The 18,249-nt window shown below is 43.6% G+C and overlaps 1 protein-coding gene across 1 annotated transcript in view; it reads left to right on the forward strand.

Moving 5' to 3' along the window:
• Positions 1-1,986: 1,986 nt before the first annotated feature.
• Positions 1,987-18,249, forward strand: part of HCRTR2 (hypocretin receptor 2) — a 38,484-nt gene continuing 22,221 nt past the window's right edge. Inside the window, exon 1 of the mRNA XM_069805976.1 lies at positions 1,987-2,315. Within this exon, the coding sequence (XP_069662077.1) occupies positions 2,087-2,315 (229 nt within the window). The 5' untranslated portion in view covers positions 1,987-2,086. The remainder of the gene's footprint in view (positions 2,316-18,249) is intronic.

Below are 18,249 nucleotides of genomic sequence, written 5' to 3' on the forward strand. Positions count from 1 at the left end.
TTATTCATGTCTTTATAAATCAAACTTGTAATCTTGTTGAAAAAATAATGAGCCCTAAGATGTATTTTTCATAAAACCATGTTGTTTCTTAATATTTTTACCTTTTTAATTCAATTCCTTGTTATTGGTGAGGGGGGAAGAAAAAAGCACTCTATGTCATAAAAGGTATTACCTGTTTCAGACTTTATGGCAACTTGGAAGCAAATATTGGAATTACGGACCAACATTTTAACATATGAAACAAGCTGGAGCATGAGCATGGTTGTCTGTTACTGATCACCAAATGGTCATGCTCAAAGTCTTTTCACCACTTAGCAAAGACCATGACAAGCTCCTTAAATATGTCTCTTTTTGTGTACCAGTTAGACCTGCATTCCCACATTCTCAGGAGAGTTTAAATCACTTCTCAAAACTCATACCTCAACTAATACAACCTTAGATGTTTTCATTAGTTGCAGAGTGTCTAATCTTTATTTATGATGCTTGCAAATTCTACCTTTCTAATTTAAGTAAGATAGGTGCTGATCCTACCTGTATACCTGAGTATATCTCACTCCTTAACATATGTAGCCTAAAAAGCCCACTCAACTTCCCTGTGGAATAGGAAAGGGATTTTTTCTTTAGTTTACAGGGAACTAAAGCAAAGAGAGCAGATCTATAGAAGTAGGTGCAGGTATACCAGGCATAGATATGCTGTATTGGACTTTGAAGGCAGTAGAGAAGGCTGCACACCAAAAAAGAACAATTCAGGAATATAAAGTACTGTCTAGGACTATACCCTACAGTGTTAATGAATATCTGCCTCTCTATTATGCTTATGTGTTGGATGTAGGGTCCCACCACAATAGTTCCTCCATTCCTATGGAGGTGCAGACCGTGCACTGAAATGCTTAATGGAGCGAGGTGTGCCATTTCACAATGGAAGTGGTGCTTATATCAGACTCATTAGACTATTCAGCTAGGAAGTAAACAGATTAACTGAATAAGAGGGGAGGGGGTTCAGTCAGAAAGGGACAAGTCCAGAACTACCTCTTCTCTTTCAGGATCTGTTGACTGGGCAAAGTATGAAAATAATTCGAGAAGCAATGACCAGAAGCCAGGAATCCTATCACGCTGTTTAACTAGCACTTCTGGGCTCTCTTGAATTGCTTTCTGCCAGCTCAGCTCAATTCAGAATAGCTAAGGGGCAGTTGCTGTCTTGAGATCCCAAGCTGGACGTTTGAAACAACCTCAGAGCAGGGAGTCTGAATGCCGGACTACAGAGAGCTCTCAGCGATCTTCAGATCCGATGAAACCCCGCGCTTGCCTGATCAGTGGTCTCAGGGATATTCCTATCGGGGTTAATTCCTCTGGTTTAGCCCCATAATCAGCCCAGCTTTCAAAGGGGCACAGAAAGGAGACAGCCACTCGTTTTTAATGCCTCCTTTCACCCTGCGCTTCCTTCCACAGCAGCCTTCCACTGCCTTTAATCTGCAAATATCTGGAATAGATATAATACTGAATTCAGAAACGTCTAAGGAGAAGTGCCTGTGCGAGAGAGGGTGGGAAACCGAAGGCAAGCAGAGTCGGAACAGGGGTGAGCAGAGATGCGGCTGGGGGGGGAAGGGAGGTGCATGTGCATGGTTTAGGGAACCAAAAATCGGCGTCGTCCGAAACGGACGTGACTTTTCCACCGGGGGCAGGTGCAGTTCGGCACCCCGGGGCATGAAACTCACCCTGACCAGCCTTTTTTCCCCGGTCGAGCGGGGGGGCGCAGCCTCCGCGGACGCGGAGGCTGCGCCCCCCCGCTCGACCGGGGAAAAAAAAAGCTGGTCAGGGCGGGTTGGGGACCGACGCGGATCCCCAGCTTGTTCCCGCATTGGCTCCCGTAAGTTCCCGCGTCATTTTTTCTCCCCACACCCCGCTTTTTCGCACTGGCAACCACAAGCCTCGATGGACGGGCGGGAGAAAGCTCGGATGCTCTGAGAGGGTCTGGGGTTTGGGGTTTTTTTTGTTGGTTTGTTTGGGTTTTTGGGGGGGAGGGGGGTTGTTTGTTTGGGGTTTGGTTTTGTTTTTTTTTCCCCAGCCCCCGGACTAACCACCAGGGATGTCCGGGATTCAACCCGAGGATGGTTCCCCTCCGTGCAGGAATTGGACGAGCGGGTCGGAGCTAAACGAAACGCGGGAGGCTCTTTTAACCCCTTCCTCCGACTACGACGATGAGGAGTTCTTACGATACCTCTGGAAGGAATATTTGCATCCCAAGGACTACGAATGGGCGCTGATCGCCGGCTACATCGTCGTCTTCATCGTGGCGCTCGTCGGGAACGTCCTGGGTGAGTGGCGCTCCCGAAACTTCCCGTTCCCCTTCGCCGAGACGGGGTTTGCACGGATGGTTTTTACCCACGGTTTTTTACATGCTGACCCCAGCGGGGGGGGAGTTAAGGCTGCGCGGAAGGGGCCTTTGCTGAGGGACGCCGTGAAAACCGCTTCCCCGCCGCCGCGCTGCGGCGGCAGCCGCTCGCTGCTGGGGCCGGGCAGGCGGAGAGCAGGCCGGCGGAGCTCACCGGGGGGGCGGCTGCCGGCCGGTTCCCGTCCCTGTCCGCCGGGCCGAGGTACTGAACCTTCCCCCCGGTCCCCGTCCCGCCCTGCCCGCCGAGGCCGGCCGGCGGCTCCGCCTCTCAGCCCGCCCGGGAGGCGGCTGTTCCCCCTCACAGCGCCGGCCCGGGAGGCGGCCGCTCCCCCCTCACAGCCCCGGCCCGGGAGGCGGCCGCTCCCCCCTCACAGCCCCGGCCCGGGAGGCGGCCGCTCCCCCCTCACAGCCCCGGCCCGGGAGGCGGCCGCTCCCCCCTCACAGCCCCGGCCCGGGAGGCGGTGGTGTTCCCGCCCCCCCTGCCCCCACAATCCGTGAGGGGAACCGGCGGGCGCTGCCCCTCAGCCCGAAGGCGCGCGCCTCCCGCCCGGCGCAACGGCCGCGCTCGCGCGCCGTGTGGCGCGGGGATGACCGGGCGGGGGGAGCAGGGGCGAGGGCGGGGCGGCGACCTCCCGGGCTCTCATTGAGGGAAGCGAGGAGAGGCGGAGCCTCAGGCCCCGCCTCCTCCCTGCTCCCATTCATCCCCGAAGGAGGCGGCGGGGGCGGCCGAGGGTAGGGGGGGGTTTCGGTGGGCGCTGCTCCTTCCCCGCCGCTCTTCGTTTGGCCGGTAGCCGGGGGAGCGGAGGGGACCTCGGTCTTCGTCAGTTCCGCGGGTGTGAGCGAGGGGGGAGGCGGCTTCGCCCTGAGGACCCGCTTAGCTGGAGTCCCGGCCATTCCCATTCTTCGGGGACGGCGGTGACGATTTTCATGAACGGAGCGGCGCGCGAGCGCGGCCGGCCCCGCCATACGGGTCCTTCCATTCATGTTTTTCAGAAGGTTTATATGTGTGTCAGGGCTGTCATCTGCAAGCTCTCCCCAGGCAAGACGCAAATAAGGCTGCAGCCCAAGGCAACATTTTGCAAGGCTTTTTTTTTCCTTGCAACGGACTGATGATGCTATTTTAATTTTTTTTTTTTTTGTGGAAGGGCGCGCTGCCTGCGTTTAAACATCCAGTGGGTACGTTGGCGAAACCAGTGAGTTTTCAGCCAAAGAGGTTACGTTAGAGCTGTTCAGAAGCCTGAGCGTGTTTGCTCAGCAGCCACCTTGACAGGCGGTGTGAAGGTAATAGCCCTCCCAAAGAGGCTGTACTTTAAACTAGGGAGAAAAGCATCCTTCGTTCTGATCTTGAGCAAAGCTGGTTTTAGGAGAACTACCTGTGTTTACCTATTTGCCTCCTCCCGTTCTGTAAACAGGCTGTCCTCTTGCCTTTAAAGATTCAAGGTCAAATCTTCAGCTATAGGAGTCCTCACCCTGTTGATGCTTTTTTTCCCCTGAAGCCACGAGGAGGAAAGCTTTCCTCTCTGTGCACTTGCAAATAGAGACGATATTGGTGATGGTGTAGAGCTGCTCCTCCCTGACATTTGTGTACGTTATCTTTTTGCCTGGGATGGAAGCTGGCATTTGGCTGTCCACCCACCTTTTCTTTTACCGGACTGCTTCTGCTCAAGCCGTTTGCTCTTTAAACTGCCTTTGTGCATTATACAGACCTCGCCCACCCAAACTGCTGCTTCTGTTTACCGGCAAGTTGTTTGTGGGATCTGCAGGTGCAGGTCCTCGTTAGCTGTACACAATCTCATCTTTATGCAAGAAAGCTCATACTGCACTGATTGCAGGCTCGCGTGATTTTGAGGAGAGAAACGGATGTGGTCTAATGCTCTTTCCAAAGACATTTTTGTGAAACTTAATATTTGACTACCAGTGAAAATCTGATAGAGAACAGTGCGCATGTTGAAGTCTCCGAGAAGCTAATTTCTCCTGCTTGAAAAATCCATATTCAAGGGCAATCTGGGATTTAGTCATGGACCTTCTTGAAGCAGAGAAGTGATTCTAAAGAGAATTTTAGTGGCTAATAGGCTATCATCCTTAATGATGCAGTGTGTTCCTCTGGTTATGTTTGACCAGTGCTGCTGGACTCATGTGGCACGTGGAGTCAATGCTTTGATTCTATTTTGTCTATATCCTATTCAAATAGCACTTAAGTAACCAGGAAAGACCCTTTCCTTCCCTATGTGGTACTGAAAAATTATATTTCTGCCTCATATTTTGATTTGTGCATTCACATGGGATTAAGAGACTCATTGTGTCCCAGCAATAACATCTGTGCAAGTGGAAGGCACAGCACATCCCTCAGTTGTTAGTAATAAACTAGATTGAAGCATTCTGACAGTTAATTAACAACCAAGTATAGAATATGAAGCTTGAACTTTGATTGACATCTACTGGGCTCTTGAGTGAGCTGCACTGCAGGAATTCTACTTCTAGTAGCATATAACAAGGTCTGCATTGCTATTTGGCTTTCAATTTAATTAGGAGAGTTGACACACACTGTCCCAGCTGCTGCACAAACCAGCTAGAATGAAAACCACTAGCAAGTCTCTGCATTTGAATGCAATTTTCATTATTGCATTTGAGTGCTTCATGGCAGTGATTCTCATGTGTGCCCACATTGGCTGCTCACCAGAGATTTCAGAGCAAGCCACTGAGAAGAAACAGATTTTAAGAAGTTTTTTAGGACATATTTACATGAATATTCAGAGAATCTGAAATCCAGATTATAACATCAATATGCTTTCTCCCGTTTGCTTCTTCACTCAGTCACTATTTATCACTAGGAGCAGCATAGGTGTGGAGGGTAAGCACTTTCTGTTTTGCAAAGACCAGAAGATTTCTTCACCACTGCGCAGCAATGAAACTCTTGCCACTTCTTTGCACAGCTAGTGCAAACCGTAGGACCTCTTAATGGAGAATGTATATTGACTGTAAATACCTGTTTCTTCTTTATTTGAAAACATTGTGTTAAAAGCGTTGCTTAAAAATAGAAAACCAGATAATTAAAGAAGGAAAGATATTTGGGGGATGTATGGAGGTCTCTGGTTACTGACATCATCATTCCACACTAACCAGTTGCAGCAGTTAATAACTGGAATAAGACCGTGAGGGATTAATGAGTAACGTACAGCTCCATACCTTTAACTCCATTTATACAGGCAAAGGCTGGGAATGGTCCTCATTTAAGTTGTTCATTCGCAAGGGTCAGAACTTTTCTAGTGAAATGGTTTCCTCAGGGAACGTGCATTCATCAAAATCACAATGTACAGCAGAGATCCCTTGGTTCGATCGAAGACTGAAGGCAGAACAAGCAGCCTTCTGGTGTCCCACCCAGTGGGCTGCTGGGCCTCTTGCCAGCCCTTCCCAGAGCTGGCAGGAGCTGAGATCCTGAGCACACACAACCTGCCAGCACCCAGCTTGTGAGTCCTCAGCACTGCTGGCTTCTGAGGCTAAGAGACCGTGCAGGACATCAGTGAGAGATTTCAGAAACTTTCTTTACTCACAGCATTTGGTGATACTTGTCTTGCTTTCCAACTCAGAATGAAAACAAATTGAATTGACAGAGAATTACTCTTCTTTGGATAGCTCTATTATTTATTATTTATTTTACAATACCTGCTAGTTGTGCTGAAATCTGTACAGAACCCAACTGTGGTCCTTTCCTCAAAGAATTCATAGTCTGACTCATACACCTCAACAGCATTCAATTTTTATTTACTGTAGTTTGATCTTTTAGGGCTGGAGAAGAAAAGGGTTGTGTATAGTTCTAACACCAGAGTCCTAATCAATGCCTACCAATCAGCAACTGTCTCAAATGCTGCTCTGTTACCATTTTAAAGGTCTAGTGAATACTGAGGTCTAGGCATACATGTATGTGTTGGTAGAATTGGATGAGTCATGTATTCTCTTAAATGGTGCCATGATTTTCATGAATCCTATTTGATTGCTGTAGATGAGGCGCATTTAATTTAAACACTTTTTAAATTATTACATTTAATTTTGTCCAGATTACTTGGTGTTTTGGGTTTGTGTGGTGGGGTTTTGGTAGCGGGGCAGGGGCTGCAGGGGTGGCTCCTGTGAGAATCTGCTAGAAGCTTCCCCGGCTCCAAGTCGGACCTGCCTCTGGCCCAGGCTGAGCCCATCAGCGACAGTGGTAGCGCCTCTGGGAGAGCTGATTTAAGAAGGGGAACCTGCAGTGCCGGGGGAGATTTGGAATGTGAGAGGAACCCCTGTGCAGGTGAAGTGAGTGAAGAAGCGAGGGGGAGGAGGGGATGCCCTTGCAGCCCGTGGGGAGACCAGACGGCAGGCTGTCCCCCCCCAGCCCACGGAGGGGAGCGGGGGAGCAGATGCCCACCTGCAGCCCGGGGAGAGAGGAGCCCACGCCGGAGCAGGGGGGTGGATGCCCCCCAAGATGGCCGGGACTCCAGGGGAAAGCCTGCGCTGGAGCAGGCTGTGCCTGGAGGACTGCAGCCCGTGGAAGGGACCCACGCTGGAGAAGTTCATGAAGGACTGTCTCCCATGGGAGGGACCCCCCGGTGGAGCAGGGGCCGAGTGCGGAGTCCTCCCCCTGAGGAGGAAGGAGCGGCAGAGACAAGGGGTGACGAACTGACCCCAACCCCCATTCCCCGTCCCCCTGCGCCATCGCGGGGAGAGGGGAAAGAAAAACGGGAGTGGGGTTGAGCTGGGAAGGAGGGAGGGGTGGGGGGAAGGCATTCTAAGGTTGGGTTTTACTTCTCAGTATCCCTGTTTTGACTTGATTGTTAGTAAATTAAATTGATTTTGTTTCTTCCCCAAGTTGAGCCTGTCTTTTGCCCATGACCATAAGTGGTGAGTGATCCCTCCCTGTCCTTGTCTCAGCCCATGAGCTTTTCTTTATATTTTCTCCTCATCCCACTGGGACTGGGGGGGAGGAGTGAGCAAGCGGCCTCGTGGTGCTTTGCTTCCAGCTGGGCTTAAACCACAACTCAGGGAATCCGGCACTGAAAGGGCTTTACTTTTGTAGTATCAGCATGAGAGTGACTTTTATTGCTGGACGAATAATGACTAGAGTGGCTTTATAATTAAAAAAAAAAAATCACACAGGAAATGATACAATATTTATACATTTCACCTACCTAAGATATAGAATGTACGTACTCAATCTATGTAAATTTGAATATCAACTGAAGTACATTAGTATTTGCATAACATGGGGATTACTCACAAGAAAGACTCATCCACATCCTTGTGAGATACACAAAAAGTAGAAAAAGATGAAGCTGATTTGAAATTATGCCCTTTCTTTCTAGATTCTTATGTCCAAATGTGTAACTAGTTCCACTCTATGGTTTCTGACCGGAGAGTCCAGAGGGGGAACAGCTTTACTTCCCTTTACCATTCTTTATGTCAAAAGGCAATTCTGCCTAGTGCGAATAGTGCAGTCGTATTCAACCCAACTCTGAAAAAGGGCAGTGCCCAAGACTGAAGGAAGGTGAGCTGCAAGAGATGCTTGATGTTAATACAAATTCTGCTGACTTTCACTTGAGGTCTTCTAAAAGAAAGGACAGTTATAAATGCCTGGAGGCTGCCCTTATAGTTGGATAAAGAAGTCATTGGACATGTTTTTTTCAGTCAAAGTAAAATAAGAGGCAGTTTGGCTACTTGTATTCTAATGTCATTCCAAAGGACAATAGTTCTGCTGTGAACTCATTCAGTGATAAAGGAGGAGGACTGGAATCTGAACAAGTAGAAAAGTGCTTGGTCTCGGGTCAAAACCCATTAAAAAGTATTGAAAAGAAACAAAAAATATTTTCCTTTCCATAGGGAGTCTCATATTCTGTTTAATTCATAACTACTTTTGATAGTGTTATTGTTTTTTCTTCTGAGGCTACATGTACATTTTGGAAAGTATAAATTTAGGACTCCTCTGCCATCCGGTTTTCTTCCTTTCTTCTGTCTGTCGCACTGCTGATAAAGTATGTCTCTGATGTATTATAGACTTTGACTTAAAGGCTGGCTGTTCAGCAGCTCCTGCAGAAGAGCTATCACTGGTTAGTCAGAATTCCCCTACAATGCCAGAACCTTACCAGGTGGCCCTGAGTGGCAAGGGAAAGCACACAGCATGTATTTGACAGATTACCTAGGAAGCAAACAGCAAAGTTTACTGTTGCTGGTTTTGTTCTTGTTTCATTTTACTTTCAAGATGCGCTGCTGATAAATGTGTGAATTCTAAACAACTTAGCCCATTTATTTTTACACGTTCTCAAAGCTGTGCGAGTGATAGTTCTGAAGACCATCTCTGCTGTTTAGACCCCAAACACGTGCATCCTTGACGGTGGCAGGATATGCTGCCTAGTATTAATTTTATATTGTGAGTGATGTTTGGAAAGAATCGTCTACATATGGAAGAAAGAAAGTAACTCAGCAGCACTATTCAGCAACTGTGCAACTCCAAGTAATACCCTGTCTGCCAGGAGCTGAACAGAGACTAACACATCTTTCCCTTAGGTCACTGAAGTACTCCAGACAGAAGTGTCTTTGGGGCATTACCATATAAAATGAAAGCTGTTGTCATTTCCTGCTTTAACTCACCATCTTTCCCAAAAATGGAAGGTTTTGGAATGCTTCTTTGCTTTTAAAGTGTTTCTTTCCTGTGTTGCTTGTCAAGTGAAACCTTTTTTTTTTTTTTTTGGCCTTTAGCAGCTGATTTACTTACTGTATGTCTCACAAGTGGAATTTGTCAAAGAAGAGCTAGAATGGACTGTTCCCCAGGGGAAGGAGAGTGTCGTGGTTTAACCCCAGCCAGCAACTGAGCACCACGCAGCAGCTCGCTCACTCCCCCCCCAGTGGGATGGGGGAGAAAATCGGGAAAAGAAGTAAAACTCGTGGGTTGAGATAAGAACAGTTTAATAGAACAGAAAAGAAGAAACTGATAATGATAATGATAACACTAATAAAATGACAGCAGTAATAATAGAAGGATTGGAATATACAAATGATGCGCAGGGCAATTGCTCACCACCCGCCGACCGACGCCCCGTTAGTCCCCAAGCGGCGATTCCCCCCGCCCCCACTCCCCCCAGTTTATATACTGGGCATGATGTCACACGGTATGGAATACCCCGTTGGCCAGTTTGGGTCAGCTGCCCTGGCTGTGTCCTGTGCCAACTTCTTGTGCCCCTCCAGCCTTCTCGCTGGCTGGGCATGAGAAGCTGAAAAATCCTTGACTCAGTCTAAACACTACTGAGCAACAACTGAAAACATCAGTGTTATCAACATTCTTCTCATACCGAACTCAAAACATAGCGCTGTACCAGCTACTAGGAAGTCAATTAACTCTATCCCAGCTGAAACCAGGACAGAGAGCCGGGAGCTGAGGGCAGCAGCAAGATTGACAGGGCAGTGTACCTACCAACACAGTCCCCCAGTGCCTGAGAGCGTGGTGGGGCTGGCGATGTGAGACCCCAGGGTTCGGTCACCTCCCAGCAATCACCAGACAAATCCATAGTGATGAAACAGGTCTGAGGTTAAGCCACAAAGTCAAGTCGGTGGGTGAAAATTACAATCAAAATCAGCAGGGCACGTGCATACTTGCAACGTGGTCTTTGCCTGAGCTAAGTGTGAGAGCCTGAGCTTACATGCAGCTCCCAGGCAAAGAGGGAACCCCCCAAAAAAGTGTCACATCTTTCTGTGAAAGCTCTGTTCCCAGGAGTCTGATCCCTGCTTATGCTGTAGCATTTCACTAGCACAGTGAATTGTTTTTTTTTTTTTTTTTGGTGTAGTCTAAAGAAAAGGCATTCTTACATCTACATTAGAAACAGACGTGGACGTGGAAGGGTTTTTCCTAGTGCAATTCCATTTTACACTGATGGACAGATGCATTTTGAAGCATATGGTTTCAAAGTTGCACAGCATTTCAGCCATGGAGCATACCTTGATTTTAATGAGTCATGCAGGTTTAAATTGAATCATAATGAAGTGTGAAATCTTTTTATTGTAGTGTCATATGCAATATGCCAGCTATGTTTATGGTCCTTCCATCTCTAACATGAAGTGTGTGTAAGGATTTTGTAGGCTTTTTATTGTTACTATGGATAGAAAAGTAAGTATATCAAATGTGATTATGAAATAACTGGTCATTCTCTATAGCCAGCTCTGCAGAGATGAGCAGGGTTGCCAATTAATACTTGTAATGATTTGTGTGTGTGTGGTGGGACAATTTAAAACCAATCTGCCTGTGTTAATCAGTACAGCTAGCTCAGGAAAATGTGATGGTACCTTTCACTTCCTCCAGAGCTGACCAAGCCTGGTGGTTTTGGCAGTCTGTTTTTATAGCATAGCTCATCTTCTGGTAATAACTCCCATTTCCATAAGATTGTTAATTGTCTAAGATTATGTAATGTGACTGAGAAAATGAATCCTGTGCCAATTAGATGGTTGTGCTATTACTCCTAATTGTAATCTGTAGAGATAAGCTTCCAGCAAGCAGAATTTAGTTCTTCTATTCTTCTCTAGCACCTTAATAATGAGGCAGTAGAAAAAAATACAGAAGTGGCTTGGAGAACATGAGTAACCCACACACCCCAACTCATAAGTCCCTTTAAAAGCCTGAATACAACAGAGCACTTGGCAGCTAGGAAAAATCTCAGAAAATATATTGCTGCAAGCAAACTAGTTGCTGTATATCTGTTTTATTTCTGTAGACTCTTACTGTCTTTTGTGGGAGACAGTTCCCCATTAGTACATTTCAGTGAAGCTGATATTCAACAAAATACTTTAAGATTTCTTATGTTCAGTGTTACACAGCTATATTTCTTACAGTTTCAGTATTTCTCCTAGAGTTTTACTAGAAAAAAGTGATGGAATCTACACATATATACTTGTTTATGTGTGATACATAGGGAGCATGACCTAACACCTACTTTTTTTGTCATGCTTCCATGATTTCGTTCAAATCTGTTGACACATCTAGTGTGTCCTGTTGATGAGGAGCTATCACCGCACTGGTAGGCTATGTAATTCCTTTGTGTGTGCAGCCCAGAATATTGTCCGTCTTTTCAGCTGTCGCATTACATATTCAAGGACAGTTCTTATCTGCTGGGCATACCAGCTGTAGGAGTTTTTTCATTATTTCCTTTATAATAAATACCATACAAAAAGTGTCTTTTCTTTGTGTCATTCTTTCTATTACTTTTTCAACATAAACCTGGTCTTATGTTGGACTCCTTTTTTCAGATAAGATTAGTTATGTAAAAAATGAAGTAATGTGTGAGTTTATAGCTTAATAGTGGATAAGAGATGGACAGCGTAAGAAGTAGGTATCATCTTCCTATGCACACAAGAGATCGCTTTGTTTTAGATCTTTTGTTCTCACTGCTGGTTTCAAAAACCCCTAATTAAATATACTCTGCAATTTAGTTAAAGTGCTTCTCACCCCTTACTCAAGATCATCAATAAAGTTATTGAAAGAGTAGTGGAAAGCCTTCCTAAAACAAATAAAATAAGCTTAGTCTTAGGCATCTAATTTTTAGACTCTTAAGTAAAAGCAGAAGAATCCTCAATCAGGAATTGTTCATAATGAAAGTAGTCTCAATGACAGCGTTTTTCCTTCCAACAGTACACATTGATTTAGTGTTTCCACAGGGGCTCTAGATCTCCAGAATCCCATTTGGTAGCTTATCTGCTCAGCCTTCTTTTCAACATGATTGTGTTGCTGGACACCCCACCACCCAGACGTTGATTTGCAATAGGTCATGGCATCACCAAAGAAGGCCAAGGGGGAGAATGCCATATGAAGAACCAATTCATTGCCGGGTGGAAACAATTTTTTTTTTTTTTGGGGGGGGGGGGTTAGGAGGTAGAGAGTAAGTAATGTGTAACTCAAATCTATTTAACGCTTTTTTTTATCAGTGTTTGAGTGTAAAATGTTGTGGAGTAAAGCTCTTTAGAAGCTTTCTGCCTCATGCATTTGGAGATGTTGACGGCCAGTGCTTATAATCACAGCATCACTTCCAAATGACTGCTGGATGGCGATATTATGGTATTGTAGTCAAACAATTGTGATACTGAATTATCAAAGCAAAATAAAATCATTGAAGTTTAGTATGAAAAATGGTAATTCTTTGTTGACATCCATCTGGGATTTATTATTCACCAAAAAGGAGATAAGAGGTAATGTCATTCTTTTATATAAGAAAATGTCAGGTATTGCAGGTTATGGAAAATATGTTTCTATTTTGGCCAAGAAGTCACACTGGAAGATGGCCCGTTGTATAAGAGGTTGACAAGACTGCTAGAGTAGTTAGGGAAATGATTTAGGGTTGACATGTGAAAAACAAATTGACAGCTGAACCAGCAGTCCGCCAGCAGAAGGACTGCAGCGCAATGTTTAATATGCTCAAGACAACATAAATCTTCCAGGAGGCAAGCAGCTGCATTTTATACCAGCTGGAGCCTTTGTATTGTTTTCATATTCAGCCCGAGATACAATGAGCTGTGCTAATCGAATAGATAGCATTACAGCCTCTAATTAAAATGCCCCAGGACACTAAACCAACAGGGATTAAATCTGTACATGAAAAATACCAATCTCACCCTACCGTCATATTTGAGAGAGTTTTTTTCTTCAGGAATATAATGAGGTATATGAAGCTTTCTTGACGGACTTCTAATAGCAGCTGTCTTAAATTTGATTTGAATTTGTTATGTTTAGTCCTTCCTGGGACTTGCCTCTGAGACTTTTTTGGGGGGAGGGAGATGGTGCATGTTGGGAGGATGGGGTCTGAAACGAGCTTCGTTTTGGCAGAACTGTCCTCCCTTGGGGAAAAACCTCCGCAAGTTTTTCAAACAGTGTGAGCCTGGCAACTCAAGCTAGTTTCCAAGCCTTCACTGACACTGTGTGGCAGAGATGGGAACAGCAATTGTTTTGCTTAAAATTCTTCTCTCGATTCTGACAGGAAAAAAATATGAAAGCATCAGCAGTGAGATGAAGGAGTTATGAGAGTTGGATTAATTAATAACCATTAGAAAAAGAGCTGCTTTTTGTGAAAGCTCGCCTGCATGTTTTCATTTGCTGCAAAGTTACTAACTGTAGCTTTGAAACTTTTTATAAAAGAAAAACTACAATACAGAAAATAATAAAATACACTGGGCAGGTAATTATGAAAATCATGCACAGTAGGAGCACATTTCTCAGTTTCCTTTCTTACACATTTCTCTCCCACTTTTTTTTTTTTTTTAAAGTTCTGATCCTGTCTTCTTCAGTGCCTGGCTTAATACCATTTTTCCTACTTTCTTCCTCACTCCTATTTATAGCTGGGAACATCAAAGGTTGCATAAAAGATAGGCATATAATGTTAAATCGAGGTTTTATTCAGAGCTATTTTTACTATTTCATAGATTTTCGGCAGAGGTCTGAAGAGCTCAGTTTGGGCCACTACATTGTGCCCTACCTAAACAGACACCCTGTTAACTCTGTGGTGTCTCCCAAGATTTTTAGGAAGGCTGGTGCTGGCCTCATCTCCTGGTTTATGATTTTGGAGCACTTTTTGGTAAAATAGACTCCCAGCTGAGAAACTTTACTACCTTGCTCATCCTTGCTTCCCTTCTCCAAGCTGAGCGGAAAGCCCCAGCTCTCTGCTATTTCACTCTGGGTAGGCAGATGGCATTTCCCACTCCATGGAGCTTCTTTTCTCTAACATCTTTCTTTAGGGTTTGTGCAGGAGCTCAGGGCCTCCGCTTATCTATAGAACCACCTGAGATGAAAATGCATTTTAAAGGAGTGAGAGTGGAGAGTATACAAACTTCTTTTCTTCTGATGCTTAACTAGTTATAATATGTTCAGTGGCATAGTCAAACTATTTTGCATACCTATAAAATAATAGTTGAACACAGGCTAGAGCATCTTTTTCTATGGTCTGCTAGATCACTGGTATACCAATGAAGCTGTTGTCCAAGACTACTGAATAACCTTGTACTGTCATACACTCAGAATGACATTGAGTCTGGAAGGAATACATTGAACTAACTTTCTGTCATTTACACCATTCTGTCCTATTCAAATAATTTGTAGCAAAGCCTCACAGCTCAGTTTAGCCTTGCACTGAAAGAAAACATTACCAATGCTTGTGCAGGTTGAAAACAGTCCTGCAACTAGCAGAGGGCAACCAGTGGGCGAAAAAGCTGCCTTGTTTTTAAAATACTTTCTCTTCAGACACTTCTTTACACAAAGTCATTTTTGGTATACATTCATGGAATAAGTTTCTGGGATATTTCATTATTATGGTAGTATGTAAACATGCTAATTAAGATGTTCTTGTGCTATGTGCCGTACAAAGAATGGAAAATGGTCTATGCTGCAAAGAATGGATGAGGCCGAAAGGGGAAACACAAGCATAAGCAGAGAAATCTACAGTAACAAATTACCTTGCATTTCTATGCTTGTAAATTATTATTTTTTTCCACCTTTCAGGTGCCTCTTGCCCCCATAGAGTAGAATTCAAAGGAATTCAGAGCTACTTTCCGTGCATCGGCTTTCCTGCATCCTGCTACTCCCTGAGTAGCAAGGGGCATAGTCTTTTATATTTCTCTGAGGAACAGCAGGTACTGGAGTTCATCTAAATTCCATTCATGTTAAGCCAGCGTGATCTGGAAGGCTTAATACAGAGCTGGCAATTAAGAGTCCGAGTTTCTTATTCTCTGTCCGATTTACTGTATGGCCTTTAGCAACTTCTGTTTGGCACTTCGCTTTCTTTGCTTCAAGGATGAAAATGGTAATTATTTTCTTAGCTCTCTGGGCTATCACGAGGTTTCATTTGCTCATACCGATAGAAAGCTTTAAGCACAACGTGCAAAATGCTGTGAATTGATATCTGATACAGTTGGCTGCCGACGAGATTGACCTCACGTTTGTTAACTTACGGAATTTTTTTACCAGAAATAATGTTTATGTTCAGGTGCTTTCCCCAAACAGGTCAACATGGGAATGAGAATAGGCCTTGCCAAAGAGCATACATATCTGCTTAAACCTGGCACCTTTAGGCACTGACATCCTTTGCTGAAAACAATGCACCTGTCTGTATCGGGTAGAATGTAGGACGGTTGAAACCATAGCATGAGTACAAAGTATCCAAACTCTGAACTTTGAAAACATTTTATTTAACTTTTGCCTATTGATAAAAGAAACGAAAAGTATACAGAAAAACGATGCCACTTTATATTAACTTTTGCTGAGTACAAGACAGGACAATACTTTCAGTATGAACTGCACTCAAGACAAAGAACAAGCCGTAAGTATAAAGCCCAGAGTGTTAGCATTATTGTAAGTGAAATGGTGTTTGCAATCTTTTTCTCCAGCATTGCATTTCCAACTGTGAACAACATTCCAGAGGGGCAGCAATGTATTACCTGTTACATGCTGCCTCTGCATTGTCAGACTGGAAATTAAAACTGTAGCAATCCCATGCACCAAGTGACAATGATAAAGCTCTGCATAGTTATGTTGTAATTATCATGCAATGCTATAGAAATAATTACTTTAGTAAGTAACTTAAATCACCCAAATGGGAAGAAAATACAATTTATATGTTGTTTCCTTCAAGCTTTTGATTTATAAGCCTTGCCTTTCAGGCACAGCTAAAAGAACCTGAAATTCTGTATTTAGGAAGAAAACATTAGAAGAAATGGATACTGTGGAGATTTTCTCCAAAACCCGTACAACAACAGTGAAGAGCTTTGCAGAGGGGTTTTCACTTGCATTTACAAGAGCATGATAGATATATAGCAAAGATTAAATTTATACAAGCTATAGAATCTGGAACCATGTCTGCAACATGTTATAAGAACATCTATTGTGGCACAACAGGGGTTTTCGATATGACTTGGAAGCCTGTATCCTAAAAACGTACTTGATAAAATTACCTTCTGTTAGAGAAACTGAAGGCCACCTAGCCTCTGCCTCTCTCTTTGTCCTAAATTACCCCAAAATGTCTAAACATAGCTCTCACAAAGAAGTGCTCTAATCTCAGCTCCTGATAAAGCTCTAGTAAGGTCTTGAATGAGTACTCTGCTCATTTTGGGCACTGCACTCTGATCACGAAGATGCAATCCAGTCTGAAGAGTGTCCAGAGAACAGCAACAAGGATGCTTGCAGAGGTTCTAAAAATCACTGGGAGTAAAAGAAGTCTGAAGTTGTACAGTCTGAAAAGAAAACTGAGGAACAACGTAACAACAGTCTTTATGTATGTGAAGCATTGCTGCAGGGAAAAAATCTTCATTCCTGCCTGTGTGCACGAAATAAAAGTGATACAAATAGCAGCAAAAGAAAAGTAGATAGACACTAGAGGATTTTTTTTTTTTTCCAATAGGGAAGATAGTTAAACACTGCAAGACATTCATGGTATCTTCAAATGTAACAGATTTTAAAATGTAAACTTGCCAACAAAGGCTTAGTGGTAGTGTTGGTCTAAAGACTTAAACAAGACAAGATTTGTGGAATGAAGTAAATATATTTTATTAGATCAACTCATGCAGCTGGAAGATGATCACAAGCTTTCAGGCACACCATCCTTCTTAGGATCTAAAGCATCATCTTATCTCAAGAGCTTATGTGCCTTAAAGTCTGTGTATTTTTTTCCAGCTGTTTTAGCTAGTTTAATGAGAGAATGGCTTAACTCTAGCCAATTCCATTTTAGATTTGGACAACCTCTTGAGGACTCTCCTAACTCTATTCTTTAACATTCTGTGACCTGTTTAATATATCTAAATTAAGCATAGTGCTATATCCTGACAGATTAAGGAGGCTTTGAATCTTCACCTGGATTTGCATGATGAATGAATTGCTGTTTACAGGAGAAGAACCTTTGATGTACAATGGGGTGTACTGTTTTCTTACAAGAAGTATTGTGGTGTTTCTGGAAAATTTTGGGCATCAGTTTTTAAAGAGCTTTTGGTGACTGAATCTAAAACATTCAAAAGCTATTGATTGCTACAATCTCTTAGGGTTTTACTTCCAAAGTTATTAAAAATCTTATTTTTAGGCCAGTTTCTCAGACTTAGTTTTGGCAGTCTTAATGTATTAGCTTATGAATTTAGTGCAACCATGTTAAAGGACTGATTTCCCTCATTTCTAAAAGCCTTTCAAATTGAAAGAGGGAAAAGAAAAGATATAAAACAAGCTTTAAAGGCACATATTGTCAAGTGTCTGCTACATGCTGCTTTCAATCACAGTAATCATCATCAAAAATATTTAAATATTTAAATACCCACATTTAAAATGGGTAGCACTTAACACTGCAAAAAATTATCTTTATTTATTTACCTCAAATCACAGTTACCCAGACAACTGTTAGAGATTCTCTGCAGATGCAATAGATGTATTATGCCCAGCAAAATATTTTATAAAGTGATTGTTGTCTTGGTACAGTTTACAAGATTCTGTGTGGTAGCAATTTGAATTAAGCATCATGCTATCATAAGAAAAAGATAAACTTTTACAAATGGAGATGTGTATTGCCATAGACTAGAGCCAGTGGATTAAAATAGACATGAAGAAAGTTGTGTGAATAGTTAGTGAAGATAAACTAGCAGGAAAATAAGCTGCTTTATATATCAGATTATTTCCCATGCTGTGGTCTGTGGAAAACTATTCTTTGCGTACTAAGATTCTCTCTACACGTACCCTCTTGTTCCCACTCTAAAAGAAAATACAAGGTTCTTACACTGAACTACATATTCAAATATTCTGTGTTAAAAAAGGACACAAACATTTCCTTAACTCTCCAAAGCTAAGTGTTTTCCTGTTGAAGCATTCCCTAAGTCACTTCCATCTCACT

This window comes from Haliaeetus albicilla, chromosome 18 (assembly GCF_947461875.1).
Source record: "Haliaeetus albicilla chromosome 18, bHalAlb1.1, whole genome shotgun sequence".
Taxonomy (NCBI): Eukaryota; Metazoa; Chordata; class Aves; order Accipitriformes; family Accipitridae; genus Haliaeetus; species Haliaeetus albicilla.